Here is a 15,440-nt window from a genome sequence, read left to right as displayed (position 1 = left end):
AGTCATGGTGGCTATTTATTAACTCCAGTATGCCTGTGTATGCCAGTTGCTAGAGAACATGATTGGGAGGGCACTCGTGCACTCATGTCCTGCTTGTGGGCTTCCCATAGGCATCTGGTCAGCCACTGTGGGAACAGAATGTTGGGTTAAATCACCCTTTGGTCTGATCCAGCATGGCTCTTCTTAGGCATGTTGTATACGAACTAAAACACTGAGTGAATGACAGTGATAAACAAGTCACACACTCACAACCATACATATTTGGATGTCACAGATATGGTCAAAAGCCCAGAATATTGCCAGGGATACAATCCAGTGGACAATAGATGCTTTCATGTATCTGCACAAAAGCACCAGAGTGACCTAGGTCCAGCTGGCACTGATTGAAATAAGATATGCTGCTGACTGGATGGATAAGAACAGGGAAGGTAAACATGATGGTTTGCAGATAGTTAATTTAAAGCAGTCTTTCCCAACCTGGTGCCCTCTAGATGTGTTGAATTATAACTCCGAACATCCCCAGTTAATGTGGCCAGTGGTCAAGTCTGATGGGAGTTCAGTCCAACAAATCCAGAGGGTATCAGGTTGGGTAAGGCTGATTTAAAAGGTTTTCAGGGAAGAGAAAGTGAAAAGGACCCCTCAGGCAGACTTCTCCAGAGGCAGTATTCAGTCATATGTCTGCAGATTCAGTAGAGCTAGGACTATGAAGTTCTCTCAGTTCGAATGAGTAATTCATGAGCCCCGGGTTAGACTCACTTCTTCTAGGATTCACAGGTAGGGGTGCACGAAAGTCACTTACCTGGTCTCGCAGCTTGCTTCGTGGTGGGGGGGAGGCGCTTCGCTGCTCCCCCCGAAGTTCAGGCCGGGGGGGGGAGGCTTCCCTCCTCGCCCGGCTGAAATTCAGGCCGGGGGGAGGCTTCCCGCCTCGCCCAGCCAAAATTCAGGCCGGGGAGGAGGCGCCTCGCCCGGCCGCGAAATAAAAAGGGTTTTTTTAAAAAAAACGCCCCCATGATAGGCTACGTGACGATTTACGTAGCCTATCACGGCTAGATCTGCAAAGTCAGCCATGATAGGCTACGTTAATCGTCACGTAGCCTATCACAGGTGACTTAAAAAAAAAAAAGCGCGTACGCAAATGGCGGCCCCCATAGGGAGCCGCCATTCGCGTTCCTTATTTGGTCCCTGTAGTCTACGTAAAGATTTATGTAGACTACAGCGAAAATAAGGGCAACGGAAATAGAGTTGCCCTTATTTTCGCCGTAGTCTACGTAAATCTTTACGTAGACTACCCGGGCCCAAATAAGGAACGCGAATCGCGGCTCCCTATGGAGGCCGCCATTAGCCGTACATGCTTTTTTTTTTTTTTTAAGTCACCCGTGATAGGCTACGTGACGATTAACGTAGCCTATCACGGCTGACTTTGCAAATCTAGCCGTGATAGGCTACGTTAATCGTTACGTAGCCTATCACAGGGGTGTGTGTGTTTTTTTTACTTTGCTTGTAATGGCGGTGGCGGCAGCCGGTCGAAAGACCGGCTGCCGCCCCCGCCCCTGACGAAGACCTGCCGAACCGCCGCCGGGACCCGCCGCCGGGAGGGACATTCGTGAAAGATAAGTTCCATCCCGGGGGGGGGGGCGGAGAAGTTCTCCCCGAACAACCTTCAGAGGACCGAATGTGTTGGCGCTCGGCCCCCTGAAGTTCGGGGAGAAATTCTCCCCCATCCCTATAATCACAGGACACTGTAAAAAACATCTGATGTCAGGGTGGAAACTGAGCCCATAGAGCCTCAGAGCAGTTTGGATTCTGAGGAGGAACAGCTATCCATGGGAGAGGGGCCAGCTCATCCCTCACAGGCACAGCAGCTGGCAGAGATTCCTCCTGCCAACATTCCAGAGATAGATAGCAACCTGGGTAGGAAGGAAATGCAGGAGGGGGGCTTCTTAGACGCTCGATGCAGATGCAAAGAGCGACAAGCAATGGAGGGCGCAGAAAGGAGGCATAGCGCCCGTTTGGCACGCAAGCAACAGCCGTCTCCCATGGACTAGGGATGTACAAAAGTCACTTACCTTTTCGCAGCTTGGCTTCGCGGTGGGGGGGAGGCGCTTCGCTTTTCCCCCCAAAGTTCAGGCGAGGGCGGGGAGGCATCCCGCCTCGCCCGGCTGAAATTCAGGCCGGGGGGGGAGGCGCCCCGCCTCACCTGGCCAAAATTCAGGCCGAGGAGAAGCTCCCCGTCTCCCCGGCCGCGAAACAAACAAACAAACAAAAGACCCCGTGATAGGCTACGTAACGATTTTCGTAGCCTATCACGGCTAGATTTCCAAAGTCAGCCATGATAGGCTACATAAATCATCACGTAGCCTATCACGGGTGACTTTAGAAAAAAAAAAAGCGCGTACGCAAATGGCAGCGCCCATGGGGCACCGCCATTTGCGTTCCTTATTTTGGCATGTCTAGTCTTTGTAAAGATTTACGTAGACTACGGCGAAAATAAGGGCAATGCAAATAGCGTGCCCTTATTTTCGCCGTAGTCTACGTAAATCTTTACGTAGACTAGATATGCCAAAATAAGGAACGCAAATGGTGGCGCCTCCTCTCCTTCCTCCCCCTCCTCCTCCTCGCCCCCAGGCCTGACTAGGCTGCCCTCCAAGCCTGTTGAGGGTCTCCAGTGTGGGGGTGGGTTCCACACCTGGTGGGTGCCTTCCGCAACCCCTCCACCCTCCCATCTCCTATTGCATGTTCACCTCCGCTCCTCCCAGTGGGGTAGGGTGGAGGCCCTGGCTTTAGTGGACTCAGGGGCTACGACCAGTTTCATGGATGACACCTTTGCCCTCTTCCATAAGATTCCTACCCTGCCTCTTCCTGCCCCCTTGGCAGTGGAGACCATAGATGGCCGTGTTTCTTCAGGCACGGTGACCCGGATTACAGCTCCACTCACTCTGCGCACCCAGTCCCACGTTCAGCAGATTCAGTTTCACTTGGCCAAGGTTCCCCAATACCCAATCGTGCTGGGTGTTTCCTGGCTCTCTAAGCATAATCCTCAGATTTCTTGGGAGCTTCAGCAGGTGGAGTTTGCGTCTCCCTACTGCCGGGAGCATTGCCTCCCGGAGGAGGCGCCAGTCCCAGCCCAGGCCTTAACCCTTTCCTCCCCCTCCTCATCTGCTTCTGGCAGTTCTTCAGCTACCGTGATCCTCCCAGGGAAGTATGCGGCTTTTCGGGATGGTTTCGACAAGAAGGAGGCCAACCAGCTCCCCCCCCCCGCCCATTTGACTGTGCCATTAACCTCATTCCGGGGGCAACCATCCCCGCTGGTCGGCTGTATTTGATGTCGGAGCCGGAACTTCAAGGTCTGCGAGAGTTTTTGGACAAGAACCTCAAGCGTGGCTTTATTCGCCCTTCTTCCTCCCCCGCCTGCACCCCTACCTTCTTTGTGGCCAAGAGATCTGGAGAACTCCGCCCAGTGCACGACTACAGAGCCCTCAATTCGGTCTCAATCCCTGACAAGTACCTCCTCCCCCTGATCCCTGAGATGCTGGAGCGCCTGGGGCAAGACAAGATTTTCACAAAGTTGGACCTGCGTGGCGCCTACAATCTGATTCACATCTGGGAGGGGGATGAGTGGAAGACCTGTTTTGGCATCCGGTACGGACTGTATACCTAGTGATGCCGTTTGGGCTCGCCTGCGCCCCCTATTATTTGGACACTTTGCTCATCGTGTATCTCGATGATTTACTTATATTTTCTGAGAACCCCCACGCCCATCAGCACCATGTCTCCGCCGTCCTCCAGCGCTTCTGCGAGAACCATCTTTATGCCAAGCTAGAGAAATGTGCGTTTGACCTAACCTTTTTGGACTTTCTTGGCTACATTATCTCAGCTGACGGTATCAGGATGGATCCTGCAAAGGTCCAGGCTGTCCTCTCCTGGCAGGCTCCATCCACCAAGAAGGACTTGTACGTTTTCTGGGGTTTGCTAATTTCTACAGAAAGTTCCTGTCCAGCTTTGCTCGGCTGACATCTCCTCTCACAGACCTCCTTAAGGGCAGGAAATCTCCTTTTCATTGGACGGCACCTGCCTAACAGGCTTTCGAGGAACTTAAGAAGCTTTTTAGTTCTGAGCCGATCCTGTTGCATCCCGACCCGAGGAAGCCTTTTGTAGTGCAAACTGATGCCTCTGACTTTGCGGTGGGGGTGGTGCTTTTTCAGCCAGATCAGGCGGGCAGTGGTTTGCAACCCTGCGCCTACCACTCCAGAAAGCTGAACATGTCTGAGAGGAATTATACCATCTGGGAGAAGGAACTGTTGGCCATCAAGTCCACTTTGGAGACCTGGCGTCATCTGCTGGAGGGGGCACAGCACCCAGTTAGACTTAGAACCGACCATCGCAACCTGGAACATCTTCAGACAGCCCGTGCCTTAAACCAGAGGCAGATTAGGTAGTCACTTCTTTTTTCCCGGTTCCACCTTATGATTTGCCATGTGAAGGCCTTTGACAACCTACAAGCAGATGCTCTTTCTCATAAGCCGGACCTCCAGCCAGGGGGTGAGGGGAATCCCCCCCCGATTCTTCCCCCCCAGAGCCTGGCGGCAGCTGTGATGCCTCATTCTTGGGAGGAGCTCCTTCACTCTGCACAGGATCAGGATGATTTTGTTCGCACAAAAGTAGAGGAATTGGGGCTAGCCTCTGCCCCCCCATTCTACCCCTTTCTCTTTGCGAGATGGCCTGCTTTACCATTCTGGCCATGTCTATGTGCCCTCTAGACCCCTCCGCGAGAAGGTCCTCCATCGGTGCCACGACTCCCACACTGCTGGGCATTTTGGCTTCGCCAAGACCCTGCATGGAGTGACGCGGGATTTTTGGTGGCCTCGTGTGTGTCCTTCAGCAAAGGAGATCGTTACCTTGTCGTGGTGCTGGAGTTTGAGCACCTCAATGTAGGGGTGGACGAAAGTCACTTACCTGTCACTGAAGGCCGTTCGCGGTGGGGAGGAGGCGCTTCGCTGCTCCCCCCGCGAAGTTCAGGCTGGGGGGGAGGCTTCCTGCCTCGCCCGGCCGAAATTCAGGCCGGGGGGGAGGCGCCTCGCCTCGCCCGGCCGCGAACGCGAAAGTAAAAAAAAAACACGCCCCCTGATAGGCTACGTGACGATTCACGTAGCCTATCACGGCTAGATCTGCAAAGTCAGCCGTGATAGGCTATGTGAATCGTCACGTAGCCTATCATGGGTGACTTAAAAAAAAAAAAAAAGCGCGTACGCGAATGGCGGCCCCCATAGGGAGCCGCCATTCGCGTTCCTTATTTAGTCGCTGTAGTCTACGTAAATGTTTACGTAGACTACGGCAAAAATAAGGGCAACGCAAATAGCGTTGCCCTTATTTTCGCCGTAGTCTACGTAAACATTTACGTAGACTACAGTGACCAAATAAGGAACGGGAATGTTAGCTCCCTATGGGGGCCGCCATTATCCGTACACTCTTTTTTTTTTTTAAGTCACCCGTGATAGGCTACGTGACGATTCACGTAGCCTATCACGGCTGACTTTGCAAATCTAGCCGTGATAGGCTACGTGAATCGTCACGTAGCCTATCAGGGGGCGTTTTTTTTTTTTTTTTTCATTGCAATGGCGGCAGCGGCAGCCAGTCGAAAGACCAGCTGCCGCTCCCGCCTCTCTCGAACACCCGCCGAACCGCCGGCCGGACCAGCCACCGGGAGGGACATTCGCCAAAGGTAAGTCCCGTCCCGGGGGGGGTGCGGGGTGCAGGGGGGGTGCGGAGGATTTCTCCCCAAAACTTGTTCGGGGGGCCGAACACGTTGGCGCTCGGCCCCCCGAAGTTTCGGGGAGAAATTCTCCGCCATCCCTACCTCAATGACGTCGTGAGCTAAACCGTGAAGGGACACCCAAGATGGGAATGTCATGGCAGAGAGGTCAGACTAAATACAATCCCTGGGGAAGGAAACGGCAACCCACCCCAGTATTCTTGCCATGAAAACTAAATGGATGAGTACAACCAGAGATATGTCGGTATACCATCAGAAGATGGGACTCCCAGGTTGGAAGACGGTCAAAATGCTACTGGGGAGGAACAGAGGATAAGTTCAACTAGCCCCAGATGTGATGACGCAGCTAGCTCAAAGCCAAAAGGACAGCTAGCAGCCGATGGTGCTGGTGGTCAACGACGAATCCGATGTTCTAAAGATCAACACACCATAGGAACCTGGAATGTAAGGTCTATGAGCCAGGGCAAATTGGATGTGGTTATTGGGGAGATGTCAAGATTAAATGTAGACATTTTGAGTGTCAGTGAATTGAAATGGACTGGAATGGGCCACTTCACATCAAATGACCACCAGATCTACTACTGTGGACAAGAGGACCACAGAAGAAATGGAGTAGCCGTCATAATTAATCATAAAGTGGCTAAAGCAGTGCTTGGATACAAACCAAAAAATGACAGCATGATCTCAATTCGAATTCAGGGTAAGCCATTTAACATCACAGTGATCCAAATATACGCCCCAACCACAGATGCTGAAGAAGCAAAAGTAGATCAGTTCTATGAGGATCTGCAGCACCTACTGGATAGTACACCAAAAAAAGATGTTATTTTCATTATAGGAGACTGGAATGCTAAGGTGGGTAGTTAAACAACACCTGGAATTACAGGCAAGCATGGTCTGGGAGAACAAAATGAAGCAGGACATAGGCTGATAGAATTTTGCCAAGACAACTCACTGTGCATAACAAACACTCTCTTCCAACAACCTAAGGGACGACTTTATACATGGACTTCACCAGACGGTCGACACCGAAATCAGATTTACGTAGCCTATCATGGATGGGTTAAAAAAAAAAAAGTATACGCAAATGGCGGCGGCTATGGCCGCCGCCATTTGCATTCATTATTTTTGGCCATCTTAGTCTACGCAAATATTTACGTAGACTAAGATGGCGAAAATAAGGGGAACGCAAATAGCATAGCGGGCGCTATTTGCGTTCCCTCTTATTTTCACCATCTTAGTCTACGTAAATATTTACGTAGACTAAGACGGGCCAAAATAAGGTATGCAAATGGCGGCGGCTGTAGCCGCCGCCATTTGCATACGCGTGTGTGTTTTTTTAAAGTCAGACGTGATAGGCTACATAAAGATTTACGTAGCCTATCACGTCATTTTGTTTTGTTTTTAACCTAGCCATGATAGGCTACGTAAATCTTTATGTAGCCTATCACGTCTTTTTTTTTTTTTTAACACTGGAAATGGCGGCGGCGGCAGCTGGTCAGAAGACCAGCTGCCGCAGCTGCCGCCGCCGCAGCCGCCACCGCCCTAGTTAAGTCTTGTCCCAGGGGGGATCCGCGGGGGGGCAGGGGGGGCAGGCCGTTCCGCCACAGAGTTCGGGGGGCCGAATGCACTGGCATTCAGCCTCACCGAGATCTGTGGCGGAATTCTCTGCCATCCCTACCTACAAGGCCTCTGCAGACCGGTGGCGCCAGCCGGGTTCGTCTCTGAAACTGGGGGACTGGGTTTGGCTGTCCACCCAATACCTCCCCTCTCACTCGCCCGCAAGGAAGCTCGCGCCTCACCGCACAGGGCCTTTCCAGATTACGGCCCAGATTAACCCTGTTGCTTTTCGCCTGGCTCTCCATGAAGATCCATCCTGTTTTTCAACGGTCCTTGCTGTCCCCCCGGTTTCTGGCGACCCTCATCGCTCGGTTGGCTTCCCCCTTGCCGCCAGTGCTAGTGGAGGGGGAGGAGGAGTTTGAGGGTGCAGAGATTCTGGACTCCCGCCTTTCTCGCGGCCGCCTGCAATATCTAGTGGACTGGAAGGGGTACGGGCCAGATGAGCAATCCTGGGAACCCACGGAAAATGTACATGCTCCGTTGCTACTGAGGCACTTCCACCAGCTGTACCCCCACAAACCTGGGGCCCCAGAGGAGGAGCACGAGGGGGGGCCTCATAGGAGCGGGGATGATGTCAGGGTGGAAACTGAGCCCATAGAGCCTCAGAGCAGTTCGGATTCTGAGGAGGAACAGCTATCCGTGGGAGAGGGGGCAGCTCATCCCTCACAGGCTCAGCACCTGGCAGAGATTTCTCCTGCCAGCATTCCAGAGATAGAGAGCGACCCGGGTAGTGAGGGAATACAGGAGGGGGGCTTCTTAGATGCTCGACACAGACGCAAAGAGCGACGAGCGATGGAGGGCGCAGAAAGGAGGCGTAGCGCCCATTTGGCACACAAGCATCGGCCGCCTCCCGTGGACCCAAGGGAAAGAGGGAGGATCTCTCCCTACCCCATAAGTTCTGGGTCTTCAAGTGACTCTCTTTCAAACGGGGATCAACTGACTACTTGAAGCTTAGGCTACCCTGCTGTTCCTTGCTTTAGTCGCTGGTGATTAGCATCTGAAAGAGACACTAAGTTGTAAAAGGATTAAAGCTTTGAAAAGAAATCCTTTCGTCTGTGTCTTGAGTTGGCTATTGGAGTCTACTGGGAGAAGCTGCCAGAGTGCTCCTGACAGCTACTGGCAGGCTCAGGCTGACGATCAAGTGATAGTTGCTATCTTTAGTTTATATAGACAAGGCATTAAATAAGCAAGTCACTGTCTTTTGTTCCCCTCTTTATAGAAATTGACACTTCCTGTCTATCTAGAGTGGGGTTGGTGGGGACCTTCCCTTGAGGCCATGTTTCCTTGGAGGGTAATCTGTTGCCAGCCGCAAGTCAGCGGTGGGCAGGGTCAAAACAAGAAACGAATAGAGCTGGAGACAAAATGGGGGTTGCATCATTGTAGTATTACATTGTGCTCTGTGTGCGTGTGTGTGTAGAGGTGAATAAATATATGGTTACTTTCAGCTTCTGAAGGTTCATGTATTTCATTCTGTATAAACATAAATAAGCTAATTTGCTCAGCGGGAAAGCTTGTTTGAAACATTTGGACAGAAAGTGTTGAAGTCTGTAGTACGCATTGCTTCCTGCTAAGGAGATATGTCATGGTCTAAGGCAAAGTGCCAATCTCCCTTGGATCTTATTTATACAAGTGTTGCCATTAAGGCAAACAGCCATAGTTCTTTCGCCCTTTGATAGCTCAATGAAAAATGCCAAACCAGTAACTAAAGAAGAGTGCTCTGGCATCTTGATGATTAACTCATTCATTGCAGGAGAAACTTTCATAATCGGATGAAGGCTTACTTCATCAGATACTCATGTTGGAACAAATCAGATGGCCCTTAAGGTGTTATAGGACTCTTCATCTACCTCACTGCAATAAGGCTACTCCTCTGAAAGTGAATAAAACATCTTCAGAATGTGCACATTTCCACCTACTGCCACACTATGCATCTCTCTTTGCTATGAAACTATGACTTAAAGTGGAAATATCATAAATCGAGATATACCAATATCTATTCAAATATCTCTTAAAAATGAGATCGCAGATACGTTATATGAATGACTAGCGGCATGATTAGCAGCGATGGAACAGTCGGTGATGTCTATTTTCAGCGGCCCTCAGTGCCTGATAGTGAAATACTATGGATCACTACAGACACTCTCCAAAATAGGTGAGATGAGAAGAATGTGTGACATGCTTCCTCTCCCCATGCTTCTAGGTCACATCAGTGGAGGAAGGATATGTACAACTCTGAGGAGAGATGTGCATTCTATCCTAAATTCTCCAATATCTGAAGTTTCAGGGATTCTGTGTTTACCCCAGGTTGGTCTCCTTTGAAGGAGATCACAGGAGTCTTATGGGTGTTTTGTAATATTTGCAATTATTTACACATATACAGGTTGAGCATAGGTAGAGGTTCACAGCATTACATCAGTCCAACAGACACTGCTCCCCCATCAGATTTCCAGTGTGGGCTGCCCAGCTACTTCAGAGCTCCAAATAAATCCCCCAGCCCTGACCTTTCCTCAGACTGTCTCACCTGCAACCCTAAGGTGCTTTCTTTGTTCACACAGACTGAATTAGCACATTCCATAGCTGGAAGAGGGGAAGTAAGCCCTGATTCCCAAATGGCTCTCTCCTTCCAAAAGAGTCCATGGGCATTTCTACACTAGCCTAAAATCCTGCATTTAAAATTGGGCTTTCTGCTCCCATTTTAAATGCAGGATCACAACTTACTCCCTTTACACATGCTTCCTTTCCCCACTCCCCTTCCCCAGTCCTTCTCCCCGTATCTGAGTCTTCCATGATCTTTCATTGATCTTGCGCCTCTTCTTGCCGCTCTAACTCTTTTCACGGAGGAAACTGAAGCAGAACACAATGGGTTAATTTGATAGCTCATTATCTGCGATCTATTTAAAAATGGAACAAAGGGTATTTAGTGCAGGAGACGCCCTGGAGGGTCACAGCAGGGTGACGGCATCATGTAAAGAGCCCGCAAACTTCCGTGAAGGAGCAATCTCAATCTCAGGTTAAAAGCTCCCTGTGAAGGAGCCCGATGTATTGAAAGCAATCTCCATAACAAAAAAGGTACTCAGCCAAGGCCATGAAGGAAATCCCCAGCAATCCTACTGGTTTGACAAGTTTAACATATCCCACTCTTAACACTAAAAAATCACAGAGTTGGGAGACCCCTAAAAAGCAATTTAGTCCAAATCTAATCTCATAATCCCCTTCATGGATCACTGCCTTGTTGTTCCAAGTAGCGCCAGAAAGAGTGAAGCAGCTGGGCCAAAGCCGAAAGGACACTCAGCTGTGGATGTCTCTGCTGGTGAAAAGGAAGTCCGATGCTTTAAAGAACAATATTGTTTAGAAACCTGGAATGTAAGATCACTGAATCAAGGTAAACTGGAGGTGGTCAAACATGAGATGGCAAGACTGAACATAGACATCTTGGGAATCAGCAGACTAAAATGGACAAGCATGGGCGAATTTAATTCAGGTGACCATCATATATACTAGTGTGGGCAAGAATCCCTTAGAAGAAATGGAGTAGCACTCATAGTCAACAAAAGGGTGGGAAAAGCAGTACTGGGGTACAATCTCAAAAACGATAGAATGATCTCAGTACGAATCCAAGGCAAACCATTTAACATCACAGTAATTCAAGTCTATGCCCCAACCACTGATGCCAAAGAAGCTGAGGTTGATCAGTTCAATGAAGACCTACAACACCTTCTAGAACTAACACCAAAAAAAGAGGTCCTCTTCACCATAGGGGATTGGAATGCTAAAGTCGGAAGTCAAGAAATGACTGGGATAACAGGCAAGCATGGCCTTGGTATACAAAATGAAGCAGGACAAAGGCTAATAGAATTTTGCCAAGAGAACACGCTGATCATAGCAAACACTCTTTTCCAACAGCACAAGAGGCGACTCTACACATGGACATCACCGGATGGTCAATATCGAAATCAGATTGATTATGTACTTTGCAGCCAAAGATGGAGAAGCTCCATACAGTCAGTAAAAACAAGACCTGTGTGGCTCAGATCATGAGCTTCTTGTTGCAAAATTTCAGCTTCAACTGAAGAATGTAGGGAAAACCACTAAATCATTCAGGTACGACCTCAATCATATCCCTTATGAATATACAGTGGAGGTGAGGAATAGATTGAAGGGATTAGACCTGATAGACAGAGGGCCTGAGGAACTATGGATGGAGGTCCGTAACATTGTTCAGGAGTCAGCAACTCAATCCATCCCAAAGAAAAAGAAATGCAAGAAAGCCAAGTGGCTGTCTGATGAGGCTTTACAAGTAGCTGAGGAAAGAAGGGAATCGAAAAGCAAGGGAGAAAGGGGAAGATATAGCCAACTGAATGCAGAGTTCCAGAGAATAGCAAGGAGAGACAAGAAGGCCTTCTTAAATGAACAATGCAAAGAAATCAAGGAAAACAACAGAATGGGAAAGACTAGAGATCTCTTCAAGAAAATCGGAGATCTCAAGGGAACGTTTTGTGCAAAGACGGGCATGATAAAGGACAAAGAAGGCAGGGACCTAACAGAAGCAGATGAGATCAAGAAGAGGTGGAAAAAATACACAGAAGAACTATACAGGAAAGATCTGAATGTCCCTGATAGCCATGATAGTGCGGTCACTGAACTTGAGCCAGACATCCTAGAGAGTGAAGTCAAGTGGGCCTTAGGAAGCATTACTAACAACAGCTAGCGGAGATGACAATATTCCAGCTGAGCTATTTAAGATCCTAAAAGATGATGCTGTTAAAGTGCTGCGCTCAATATGCCAACACATTTGGAACACTCAACAATGGCCACAAGACTGGAAAAGGTCAGTTTACATTCCAATTCCAAAGAAGGGCAATGCCAAAGAGTGTTCAAACTACCGTACAATTGCGCTCATTTCACATGCCAGCAAGGTGATGCTCAAAATCCTACAAGACTGGCTTCAGCAGTATATGAACCGAGAACTACCGGAAGTACAAGCTGGGTTTTGAAGAGGCAGAGGAACTAGAGATCAAATCGCCAACATTCGCTGGATCATGGAGAAAGCAAGAGAATTCCAGAAAAACATCTATTTCTGCTTCACTGACTACGCTAAAGCCTTTGATTGTGTGGATCACAACAAACTCTGGCAAATTCTTAAAGAGATGGGAGTATCAGACCACCTTACATGTCTCCTGAGAAACCTGTACGAGGGTCAAGAAGCAACAGTAAGAACCAGAGATGGAACAACCGATTGGTTCAAAATTGGGAAAGGAGTACGACAAGGCTGCATATTGTCACCCTGCTTATTTAACTTATATGCAGAGTACATCATGAGAAATGCTGGGTTGGATGAATCAGAGGTCGGAATTAAGATTGCCGGGAGAATTATCAACAACCTCCGATATGCAGACGATACCACCCTAATGGCAGAAAGCGAAGAGGATCTCAAGAGCCTCTTGTTGAGGGTGAAAGAGGAGAGTGCAAAAGCTGGTTTGAAACTCAACATTAAAAAAACTAAGATCATGTCATCTGGCCCTATCACTTCCTGGCATATAGAAGGGGAAGAGATGGAAGCAGTGACAGATTTTACTTTCTTGGGCTCCAAGATCACCGCAGATGGTGACTGTAGCCATGAAATTAAAAGACGCTTGCTCCTTGGGAGGAAAGCTATGGCAAACCTAGACAGCATAGTAAGAAGCAGAGACATCACCTTGCCGACAAAGGTCCGTATAATCAAAGCTATGGTTTTCCCAGTAGCAACGTATGGCTGTGAGAGCTGGACTATAAGGAAGGCTGAGCGCCGTAGAATTGATGCTTTCAAACTGTGGTGCTGGAGAAGACTCTTACGAGTGCCCTGGACTGCAAGAAGGTCAAATCAGTCAATCTTAAAGGAAATCAACCCTGACTGCTCTTTGGAAGGACAGATACTGAAGCTGAAGCTCAAATATTTTGGCCACTTAATGCGAAGAGAAAACTCCCTGGAAAAGACCCTGATGCTGGGAAAGATTGAAGGCAAAAGGAGAAGGGGACGGCAGAGGATGAGATGGCTAGATAGCATCACCGATGCAATGAATATGAACTTGAGCACACTCCGAGAGAGAGCGCAGGACAGGAAGGCCTGGCGTGCTATGGTCCATGGGGTCACGAAGAGTCGGACATGACTGAACGACTGAACAACAACACAACAAATATCATAATATATTTTCCTATGAAAGATATATGCCTCTCTACAATTTGGATGGGACCAGGATGTGTAGGAACAGGAGGCATAAGTCACTCATGCTTCCTGTCTTGTCACTTCTGGAGAATGTCTGAAATGACCTTAAGAAATGCATCAAACTTTCTTCCCAACCAAGTTTCTAGTCCAAGATCAATTGACAAATGTTTCCTGCTGACCAGCTGGCTATATTCATGGTGGGACTTTTCCTTGTTGTTCCCCAGCTGCTTCATAACATTTAAAGATGGCCAAGAATATGTTAAATGCTAAACTTTCTACATATTGTTACATCTGAATGCTGGTATCATACTTCAGCATACGGCAGTAAGTTGCGGAATTCGCCTTTGCACAAAAGTGAAAACACAGAGCCAGTTCCACATTATTTAGGAGCAGGATGTCCACATGAAAGCAGGAGAGCATAGAAGGAACCCCTTAATTGTTGCCCATTCTCTACAAGTCAGTTTCTGTCACTGTTCTGTTGGTTGGAGGCCAATTCTAGCATTACATTTCCCTAATTAATGCACTGAGAATAAGGAAAGTGGCCAAAAACACACATCTTTGTAATGCCAGAAGGATCAGACATGAGCATTACACTCCACTCCTGTCTTGAAAGCATATGGAACCTTTTCCACCATCTGATCACTTGTATCTCTCATCCTTATGCTACAGAGAAGCATCTGCATTCTGGGATTTCTCAGAGAGATCTCAAAGAAAGTTCAGAAAGACCAAGCCAAGGTTGTGTCCCTTGGTTAAAGATGAAATGAAATGACAGCCCATGTAGTGTCGTAGCCATGAGTGTGAGCTCTGAGCCAGGCAATTCCTTGGTCAGATCTCACCTCAGCCATGAATTCACTAGGTGGCCTTCGGCAAGCCACTGTCTCTCAGCCTCACTCTTCACATCTGTAATATGGGGATTTATTTATGTATTATATTTCTGTATGTGGATTACAACACTGATCTGACATGGTGCTTGTAAGGATTATTGAGTTAATGTATGTTATGTAGTCCAATATTGATAGCAGCAGTAGTAGTAATAATAGCAATAATAATAATTTTAAAATGTTAGAGGATTGCTGGTCTGGACATATCCTATGACAAACCATAAACTATGGGAAAGCATACCTGATTTGGACTTTAAGAGGATTTGAACTGAGTGTCCATCGTTGATGACCTCACAATCACGGCACACAACATAGTTTGGTGATAAACATACTTCCAGTAGAAGGGGATCATATTTGGCTTCTCTTGAATTCAAGTTAATAGGAGACTGGTATTCTCCATTAGCATCAGGAAAAACTAACCCCCACTCAACTCCTGAAAAAAGAAAATTCATTAGACTGAAATGAAATGTTACAATATTTCCATATGCTCTTAGAATCATGGGCTAGAAGTGACCTAAAAGATAGTTAGTCTATCTTCCTGTATTGCTACATGTTTCTCAAAATTCTTAAAAGGCTTAGCCCAGACCATTATGATCCTTCTAACATGTCCCAAGCACAGAACAGGGCCAAACTACTTTTCACCCTAAGTGTGATATTGAATGTGTCTTTGCACAAATGTGGATTTCCTCCCCACGTAAATGGCAGCTTCATAGGAGCAATTTTTGTCAGGACTGCAGCATGGGAGGAAAGGGTTACGTTCCCCTCCCCCTCCCTGCCTGCTGCAATCCCAATAATCATCAACAAACACACCCCAGCAGCTGCTACTTGTATTTGTAAAATCAGGCATGTTAAATGCAAAGACACGTCTAGGTAGTCCATGCCAGTGGTTTCATTAGGGAAAGGAATATATTTGATCAAAGATCTCCTGCTCTCTTTAGGTCAGTGAGCATTCCTATGTGCCAAGGAG

At 48.1% G+C, this 15,440-nt stretch overlaps 1 protein-coding gene across 6 annotated transcripts in view; it reads right to left on the bottom strand.

The window, feature by feature from the left end:
• Positions 1-15,440, bottom strand: part of CA8 (carbonic anhydrase 8 (inactive)) — an 88,190-nt gene that overhangs the window by 68,811 nt on the left and 3,939 nt on the right. For all 6 annotated transcript variants that reach the window (XR_014790108.1, XM_084849460.1, XM_084849463.1 and 3 more), the window contains one exon: positions 14,715-14,906. Coding sequence is in view for 5 of the 6 variants with exons in the window: in XM_084849460.1 (XP_084705586.1) it covers positions 14,715-14,906 (192 nt within the window). In the remaining variant the exon portion in view is untranslated. The remainder of the gene's footprint in view (positions 1-14,714; positions 14,907-15,440) is intronic.

The sequence above is a fragment of the Heloderma suspectum genome, chromosome 4 (genome assembly GCF_057233095.1).
Source record: "Heloderma suspectum isolate Gila_16-S chromosome 4, 16-S_ref, whole genome shotgun sequence".
NCBI classification, from domain to species: domain Eukaryota; kingdom Metazoa; phylum Chordata; class Lepidosauria; order Squamata; family Helodermatidae; genus Heloderma; species Heloderma suspectum.
Note: the sequence above shows the minus strand (reverse complement) of the source record. Positions and strands in the feature narration are given on the sequence as shown.